General features: G+C 35.9%; 1 protein-coding gene across 1 annotated transcript; it reads left to right on the forward strand.

The window, feature by feature from the left end:
* Positions 1–2,030: 2,030 nt before the first annotated feature.
* Positions 2,031–6,037, forward strand: LOC116295571 (uncharacterized). Its single transcript, XM_089035923.1, has 11 exons — positions 2,031–2,415; positions 2,500–2,603; positions 3,049–3,161; positions 3,416–3,525; positions 3,770–3,879; positions 3,974–4,072; positions 4,389–4,481; positions 4,562–4,671; positions 4,987–5,139; positions 5,540–5,659; positions 5,746–6,037. Exons 2-11 carry the CDS (start codon positions 2,516–2,518, stop codon positions 5,893–5,895), a joined length of 1,146 nt encoding a protein of 381 aa, XP_088892049.1. The 5' UTR covers positions 2,031–2,415; positions 2,500–2,515; the 3' UTR covers positions 5,896–6,037.
* Positions 6,038–9,863: the final 3,826 nt, after the last annotated feature.

Below are 9,863 nucleotides of genomic sequence, written 5' to 3' on the forward strand. Positions count from 1 at the left end.
ATGTAGCGCTCTTTGTTGTTGGGTATGCATTTGACGTCGGAGCCGTCTGTTCCTTGTAGTAGCAAATGGGAGTCGTACCCGCGGAGGTTGTGAAAGAACACCGGAATCTCCATATCTGGATTTACTTTGAAGTTTATATTGCATTTCCAATGAGCCGCTCCTCTGTATTTACCAGTGATGTGGCAGTGATCCCTAACCTTATCCACATAGAAATCCTCAACAAATGCTTTGTGGCAGTGAATGCAGTGCGTGGAGGGCTTTCCCGGCTTCTCACCTTTCTTAGCATACTTCCCGCATTTAAAATGAGCTTCTCCTAGATACTTTCCATCTTCATCCCACGCTTTCTTGGCTCGTCTTCCAAACTGAAGAAGCGTATGTTGACAAATGTGGCATTTTTTTGCCTTGTTAAAAGCCTCCTGGTTCTCTTTGGTAAATTCCATCTTCTTTGGACGTCTTAATTGTTCTCTAATCTCCCCCTCCTCTTCTCGCAATGCTTCTAGAAACTCATTAGCTGCGTTCTTACCTCGGTAAATCACAGGAGGGTTTGCTTTACCGTCTGATCTGACTACTATGTAACCAAAGGAGCAGATCTCGTGTAATCCTACCTTATTCGTGGCACCACGTTTCTGCTCTTCCTTAGTTATCAACGCTTCGAAGTCTGCATATATCACGTAAGGCACTTGCATCTGCTTTTGATGGTTTGCGTATGAAAGCTCTTTGTTGATGGGCATCTGGATCCGTTGCGCCACTTCTTCGACTCCGCGGCAGATCTCATCGTGTTTCTTTAGGGCATTTAAGGATGTAAATGACAGCAAGCAGCAGTCGCAGAAGTACTTTTTGCCTTTGTGCTTAGTATGTCTGTAGAATAGTCTGCTAATGTGTTTAACCCATGAGTAGTGTCCGCCGTGGTAGAATAAATGTACGCGCTCTCCTTTACTTTTTGACAGAACTAACGGTACTATCGTCTGCTCTCTGACTCCGTAAACGTTAATTGCTAGATCGTTTATTTCCTCAAATATGGGGATGTCTATCAACTGCATGGGAAATTCCACACCATCCCACTCTAAATCGTCTGTGGGATACTTACTTATCCTACAGGGATCCTTCTCTGCTGGATACAGTGCAGACCTGATTGCCCACATAAAGCATCGATTGTCTTCATTCTTCACGTTTACAATAGCCTTCTTCCTTTCTACCCACGTTGGTAGCGGTACGTAACTCCCCCCTCGTATGGGTACGTACCTGGCCATACTTATCTCTATTCCTTCAACCTCCTCTACTGTCCAACCCGATCCTTCTTTCGTGTAGTTAGACAGCGACTCCATTATTGCTTCTAAGGCTTCACTAAGTGACCTATCCAGATTCGTGGATTCTAATATCACTAACGACTTTGATCGCAACATTGCTGTCGTCATTACCTCGTCTTTTGACAAACTTACTTCTACCATTATGCTCGCTTTCAGGGCTCCTAATTCTTCTATACCTTTTCGGAGAGTCCTTTTAACCTTCCTTTCTGACTGACGCCAAAACTGTCTAACGTCAATCTCACCGTTACCGGGTATTGACACCGTGCTGAAGTTGCTTTGGGATTCCATCTATATAATAGGAAATATTTTATACCTAATACCAAGCACTTTTTAGGTCGTCGTAGTCGTACTCACAGTCCTGACAATGCCAAAACAATTTAACCTTAGTCTCAAACTTCTTACCACATCCACAATCATAACTGCTCATACACTTCGTCTTCATTTTCAAATGCTTTTTCAAATCCGCTTCTTTCTTAAAAGTTCTCTTACATTCTTCGCACTCCATATATAGACTAACATATTTGCGCTGTTGCCCCCAACCACACTTGGAGTGGGTTGTTTCCGTAGGTGGATTTTTGACACGGGTCTTGCCCGTGTTGAGATTGCGCTGGAACCCCCATTCCCTATACTACTAGGAGAAACTCTCCTTACTTCGCGCCAGAATAGCGGAATCGAAAAAAATACTGGGCGAATGCAATAATTATTCATAGATTTCGAAGCTTATAGATTTTTACGACTCCCATCGTGAGAAAAAGAGTGATGCCGGTCGGCCGGATGCGTCTGGGACAATAGATGTAAAACTTCCAGTTATAGCTCCGCCTTCTTCTTCCTCTGGTCATGAGCCTTCAAAAGTAGAAATCCACACAGCTCTGGAGGACGACGACGGAAAGTACTTTATCGCTTGTAAAGCTACAATTCGTAGCCTGGTGAAGGGCTTGACGGAGTCCAAAGGATGCTGTTCTGTTTGTGGTGGGTTTTTACTTCTTGATAGCTTCCAGATAGAAAGAAGAGGGCATTGTGGCCGTATTAGTTTCACATGCGAAAACAACCACGAAACCGTCTGGTTTAGTTCGCCAATCTTGAAGTCCAAATACGTTGCAAACCTCAGGTGAGCACTGCATTTTTTAGTAAGCCAAGCTAACTTGCTTTTTCGGCTCTCAAAATAAGTAATAATAATGTTCTATTGCTATAGAGTAATTCATGGATTCATGAGCTCTGGGCTAACTGAAACACAATATCGTGGTTTCACCGAAGCAGCTTCTCTTGGCTCAGTTGAACATACATATTTAGATTCAGGTAAGCTTATAATATTAGATGTTTTGTTAGTTTACAAGCTAATATGAAAAGCTAATTGCACTTCATTTTATAAACTTACTTTTATGCACGCATGCATGGTTATTTATAGCATTGGTACGGTATAACCATTATTTATTATGCCATATAATTTATCTTTCAGCTCAGCTCAAAAGCATTCGTATGATGGGTTGATATAATGTTGAACCAGAGATATCCGTGTGATCCAACTCACTACATAACAAGACAAGTTTATTTCTGTTTACTTTTGTTATGTTATAGTTTATTTTTCTATTTGATCCTATTTTGATTTCATTCTTTTCCTACATGCATGCGATTCACAAACCATTTCATTCATTCATAAAACGTTTTGTGACATTTTAATATTTTAAAATTATGTTAGCTTATGCCCTGTTTGTATATTTCCTCATTGTTGATCTTTTTTTAGTTTTCAATAAATTGGGTTATCTTTCTGCTGTACAATCTGTATATGAGGATGGCATAAAATCTGTTATAGAAGATATTCAAAAAGAACAGGCATATGTTGACAATGATGGTGATGTAAGTAATATCCTCCAATTCTTTTTTCATTCATTGAAAGTTTTTTGGTTATATTTGAGTGTGGGATATAAATACTGAGAATAATGGTAATATATAGCCATATTCTAGTAGCTATATTGAGTATGCATGTGCATGATCAGTCTTACAATAAGAGGGTTGAGTAACAATCAGAATGGGTAATTCTAACACTTCATAAAGAGATAAAACCAATATACAACCATATGTTTCATTAGTTTATATTATAGAACTTTTAGAACTATAAAACAGAACTTATATCATTTTTATTTTGGATTATAATAACTGATGCCAGACATGATTCCTCCAGAAATGCCCAACATACTACAGTTACAGCTATGTCATATTAGTAAGTGTTGATATTTACTAATTCTGTCTTAAAAAAAGTCATAAGAAAACAACTTATTATACCGAATCATAGTTATGGTGTGCCACAGGGGTATCATAACTGAATATTTTGAGGTTGGCTTCCATTCTATGCAAGAAAAAAATGGATATATGAACCTTCACATCCCTAGAAATTTCTAAACTATCTTACTGTAGTAATAAGAATTGATCAATAATTCTATAATTATTTTTATGTTTATTTGTAGTACCAACAAGATCATACTAACCATCAACTGGTCAAAACAAGAGTCCAGTACAGCAGCTTCACGGGAAGTGCCCATGACAAAACTTTTAATTGATAAAATTGAAGAAATGGGTATGGAAAATGATATTGACTTACTATGATTTCTTTATTATTTTCAATTAGTAGATCTCATCATCATCATCTTTGTTTACTCTGTTTACCTCAGGACATGAGATTGCTGAAATCTGCCACGACAATGTAGCAGCCATTGAAAATTGGGCCACCAAAGAAAAACGAATTCTAAATTCTTATGATACTTGGCACGGTAAACTTATAATACTTTTAGATTTATTATTATGAATTTGGTGCTGCCCATGCAACCTGCAAAAATAAAATACTTTTGGTAGCATTTATTAGAAATGCCTACTGTAAAAATGATTTATTTATTCATTATGGATTCAATTTAGAATTGTTATATTATTTTACACAATATACCAATCAAAGGTGGACAGGTAACCTTACAGGTCAACAAACCAATAATATCACAAGGCAACCAAAAGATCTTTCTGAACATAGATTCCTCAAATCATATTTACTTAAATTTATGTTGTATAATTATGTTACTTTCCATTGAAATTTAGGTGGAAAGAATGTGAAGAAAATGATGAAGAAAATAACAAATGGTACAAAGAAGGAAGAGGGGAGCTCCTGGTTTTCTGAACTGACAGATAAGGGTAAATCATATTAGTTGTATCAAAGAGAATACTTGATTATCTGGTCATTACAGATTTATTTGCCTGATATTGGTTTTCAGCCAAAGCGACAAAAACCCATTGCTACTTCACTATGAAGGCATTTTCCACGCAAAACAAGACTACTGCAGAGTTTCAATCAGCCCTATTAAATGTTGTTGATCACTATCAGGTGTGTTAAACTAAACAATATTCATATAATCTTAATATATTACAGCAACATTGCAGCAATTCAGGGTTCTCATTTAGCCTAGATGATTAAATTCCCCGACTGTATTTTCCCTAACATTTCCCTAACTCATAGGAACCATGGGCATACATTACAATATAAAAGTACAATTCACTAGCCCTTCTCCTTTACAAGCAGTCATTTTCTTGATATTCATTGAGTCTACTTGTTAGCTGCTAAATTTGCTATCAACAAATATTTATTACTATATATAACAACAATAAGAGTTACTCAGACTATTGATATTATTGTTTACAGGGAAAACACTCAAAATGCCCAACTGAGAGTAGATGTCAGATGGCTGATTATGTATGCAGCAAAAAGCCTTTGAAAAACCCAAAGGCAATTGAGGCATACAGAAAGGCCCTGACAAAAACTCTTATTTACAGAAATCCAGAAGCCTATATGAGAGTAAGTAAAAATATATATTATTTTGAAAGTAAAAGAAAAGAAAATATACATAGACTGAAATATTTAGTGATGATTATTATTCACTTTCTGTAGTAATCAACACATGTACTTGGATATTGGAGACTTGTCTCTCAAAACATTTACAATTCAGACCCTCATAAATGCATTTCTGGCATTTTGAGAGGCATTTCTAGGAAAGAATAGATAAACAGTGTTTATCAATATCATCGAGTGAAATGTATATTAAAAAATTAAAACCCTCAAAATGCACAAGTCTCCTTCTTTCAAACAGTAATTTTCCAATCAATAAATAAAAAATTTTGTGAGCCCTAAAAAATGACTGCTCAATGAAGATATATTGTAGCCTGATTTCACTGAAAATTGTTTTTATATTTTGCAGTGTCGTGACACATATTGGATAGAATCATTCCATTCTATCCTATTAATATATGCCCCCAAACGGATTAATTTTGGTGATAACACCTACACAACAAGAATACAACTTGCAGTTCTTGACTGGGTACTTTGTCTTTTCTTGAAACTTTTTTTTTATAAAGCACATATAAACACTGATACCATAATTATTGCCCATAACTTTATCCTCAGAATGAAAATGTCAACAGGGAAGTATCCCCAGTAATAAACTACCAGTACGCAAGAAACCCAGACAGGAAAGCCCCAACAAGAGTACGACGCCCCAAAACGTTTTGTTTTAGGGATGCTATTTGGCGTGTGTTTTTTTCTGCGTGTCTGTAGTTTGTTTGTTTAAATGTTTGTTTTGTGTATGTTTGATTGTTTTTGGTTGTGGTTGTTTAATGGCTTGGTTGGTTTGAGGAAATTGCATACAAACGGCTCCTTTAGGAGCCAACCAATTTTAAAACGTGAATGATGCAATGCACTAAAATTAAAAGACATTCAAACAGTATATTAATATAATTATACAAAAATATGGGTGTGGTTCTGGTACAATCTGTAGGTAATAAGTCCTATAAAGCATTGCTAAGGTAAGTATTCTATAAAAGTGTATAATCTTCTTACATTGAATCTAACTGTTCATTTTCTATTTTCTTTTTTTTTTTTTTAGGTTTGTATATTGTAACAGATAGAATCATGTGTATCATTTTCTTAATCCACAGTCAATAGACCATTAAACTATATTTATTGGTGTTCAATAGTTGTCTTATGTTTTGTATTTTATACATTCATGAAAACTTCTGGTATTATTTACATTAGTTGGTTTTCATAATGGTATTGCCATTTTTCATCAATATTCACATAAAAACTACCAATTAAACAGTAGTTACAGTGTCACTCATCAACAATGATGTAAAAGAAGTTATGCCCAATAATTTGAATTTTTTTAGCTTCCTTCATAAATAGAAAAATAAAAGCTTCATGGTGTGAAAGATATGAGGGCAGGATAATCTTCTCTTTATGTATCACATACAAGTTTTTTCGTCAGAATTTCACATGTAAAAATTTATTGGGGTCAGATCTATATTTGCCAGGAAGGTTGATTTTGTTTGTTTGTTTGGGGGGGGGGGTCATTTTTATTCTCCTACTTGCAGTTGTTTTCTCTTCTGATGTAATACTGAGATATACTGAGATCATGATGTATTATGAAATAATCATGCACGCTTGTGACCCATATATGGAATGTGAGGAGGATTTGGCCATCGTTTCCTCGCATCCTCAACAACACACCAGGGCATCACTTCCCTTACATCATGAATGTGACACCCTAACTCCTGTTTTCTTTGCAAATATTCTTCTCTCATCCACAGGCCTGCCTTTTTAAGTTTTTGGTAGAAAAATCTATATTCCTTCAGACGCTTTGTGTGATTTGTTGGCAATGGATGTCCCCTGGGCCTGATGGGTCCCAAAACCACACAAGGAGTCTGAAGGCACCAACAGCATCTTGCACTTTTTTCACTATAGATAAAAAAAAAAGAAATAGAAAGTGTGTTACAAAACATTTATTGATTTCGTTCGTTATTTATTTCGTTCTTTCTTGGTCAAGGGAGTTCTTCCCTCTAACAAAGAACCTGGTACTTTTCGCTGTTCTCGTAAACGTTGTTATACTTGTCCTCACATAGCCTCTCACACTTCTGTTGTCGGTCCTAAATCCACTGTTAAAATCACTGACCATTTTGTTTGTACCACTTCTAATATTGTATATTGTATTAAATGTACCCGCTGTAATCTTTTGTATGTGGGCGAGACTGGCCGCCGTCTTGGTGATCGCATTTGCAATCATCTTTATGATATTCGCAATAACGATCCCACCAAACCAGTTTCCCGCCATTTTAATCTAGCTAACCATTCTCTTTCTGACTTCATTGTTTTCGGTCTTTCTTTGCTTAACGGCAACAATGATTGTCGCAAGACCAAAGAAATGCGGCTTATTCACCTATTGGGCACTCTTAGTCCCAACGGGATTAATGAACGCTTTATTTTCAACTAACCTTTTCTTTTGTCTTTTGATTGTTTGTTTTTGTTTCCTTGCCTACCTTGCTCTCATTGGTTTCTTTTGTCTTATTCTATCATATATACACTCCTTTCTACCACTTCTTTCTCTTTTACTCCGACGAAGGACTAGCGTCCGAAACGTCAGTTTTTTCATCTTTTCACGGTGTATAATATACCTTTTCATCATTAATGTTTCATTAGAAACACCGACGCAGCTCACACTAGTTTTTAGCTAGTTATATCTTTTTATTGAAAGTAGATGATTATAATTGTTACTATGATGCCTGAATAAAATTCAGAGATGAATTTTAGGTGGTAAAGGAATGGAGACAATAATTGGCTTGGGTCTATAACTCTCCATTTTTTCCCAAACAAATCTCTTATTTTCTAATCATAAAAAATTCTAATTCTAACTGATTTCAGTTTGTCATTTTCAGCATTTATAATGAAACTTAATTCTAATTGTACCTTGTGAAATGTGCAAGTTTTTTGTCACCTGAAACAAAACAAAAATATTATTAGGTTTTGCCTCTTGAGCCCAGGGTACATCTAGTCTTGTTGACTTTTTTTTTTTTAAATAATCAGTTTTAATGAGTACTATATTTACGAAATATTGTCATTATCATTACCAAATAGATTTTACTGTTGTTTAATTTCACAAGGGTAAATGGTTGTGATGGTAAATTACATTACTCTTCAATCGCTTACAACTTTATCCTCGTCCATCCTCGCCGGTATAATTTCTTGATATCACATACAAATAGTTGCGTACTCCATAAATAAGCTTACATTTTCGTGACTCCATTTTTTTTTCATGCTTTTTTGTGAAAAATGTAGAAATATTTTGAGAAAAAACTTCCTGAGCTTCTTCCAATGCAAACTACCGAAGAAATGTATATTGAGCCGCCATTTTGACAACAACGAGCAAGATGACCTGACTTACCTATGATTTCGCTTTTGGGTTCATCTCCCACTTGACTTTTTGATCTAATGTAATAACAGATCGAAGGAAAAAATGAATATTACGTACTTTACTTCAATTAACACATAATAAGTAATCAACTACGATCTACTGTATTTTACAGAACTACATGAAATCGCAGTGAACCAGGCAAACGCGCCTTCTACTTTTCGCGGGCTTGCAAGTTTATTTTGCGCCGGCGCAGACTTGACTTTACCTGTTGCAATTATTTCCTGTCTTTGTTATTTCTTCTCTATTATTTTGGTAATTTTGATCATGATTTCGTTCTTTGACTTCGTTATTCTTGAAAGAAACAAGAAATAGTTTCAAGAAATATTCGCATCAGTTTTACGATAAAAAAAGCCACTAGAAATCTTTACCTTTTTTCCGAATCCAGTCCGTCCATTGATTGTTTCTTTTTTTTCTTTTGTTGTTATTGTGCTTCTTTTTTTCTCTCTCTTTTCTTTTTTTTTTTTTTGCTTTTGTTTATAAACATAAAACTTCTCGAATTCGACAAATAGTGTACTTTGGGAAACAAGCGACTACATCTGAGAATTTTTAGCGAATGTCAGGTAGAGATCCGCACTCTACGGTGATTGACAGATAACTGACTCGAGTTTGGCCTGGCCACGCGCCTTTTATACCGGAACTTCCTGTTTAAAACCATTTGTTTTTCTGCACGCGCATTTACTGCGCGCGCTCTACGCTGTTTGCTTACGTTTTTGGGGTTTTTCCGTTATTTCGACTCTGCCCTGGATATGAATGTGCACGTCGAAAGCTTAGCAAATACGACGGGAAATTGAAATTGTAATTTTTTCAACTTTCTGGAGTATTTTTACATTTATTTTCCAAAGCTTTCGACCTACATCGTCATCTTAAGGGCAAATTTGAACATTTGAACATAAGAAAAGCACAAGAAAACGTTAGCAAACAGCGTAGAGCGCGCGCGTACTATGCGCGTGCAGAAAATCAAACGATCAAATAAATGATATCATTGGATGATATTTTTAGAATAGATTCTAAAAATAGCATCAAAGTGTGCACATGATGGGGCACGGGGATTCCTTCTCTTAGTTCATATTCTCTTTATGTAGGGGTAGGCCAGCTATAGCTAAGCGCCTTTATGCGATAGTTCTTTTGTGCGTACGATAAAAACATGTATAACATGTTAATTATAGTCGTAAATATAATTGATAAATATATTTAGAGAGGGTTACATTATAATCTCGTGCCCCTCTGTCTAGTTTAACGTCTGGATATCAGACGGGAGTGCTATACATTGTCATACAAGTCA

Source organism: Actinia tenebrosa, unplaced genomic scaffold, assembly GCF_029948245.1.
Source record: "Actinia tenebrosa isolate PJP-AT-01 unplaced genomic scaffold, QUT_ActTen_1.0 PGA_scaffold3__52_contigs__length_22856419, whole genome shotgun sequence".
Lineage (NCBI taxonomy): Eukaryota > Metazoa > Cnidaria > Anthozoa > Actiniaria > Actiniidae > Actinia > Actinia tenebrosa.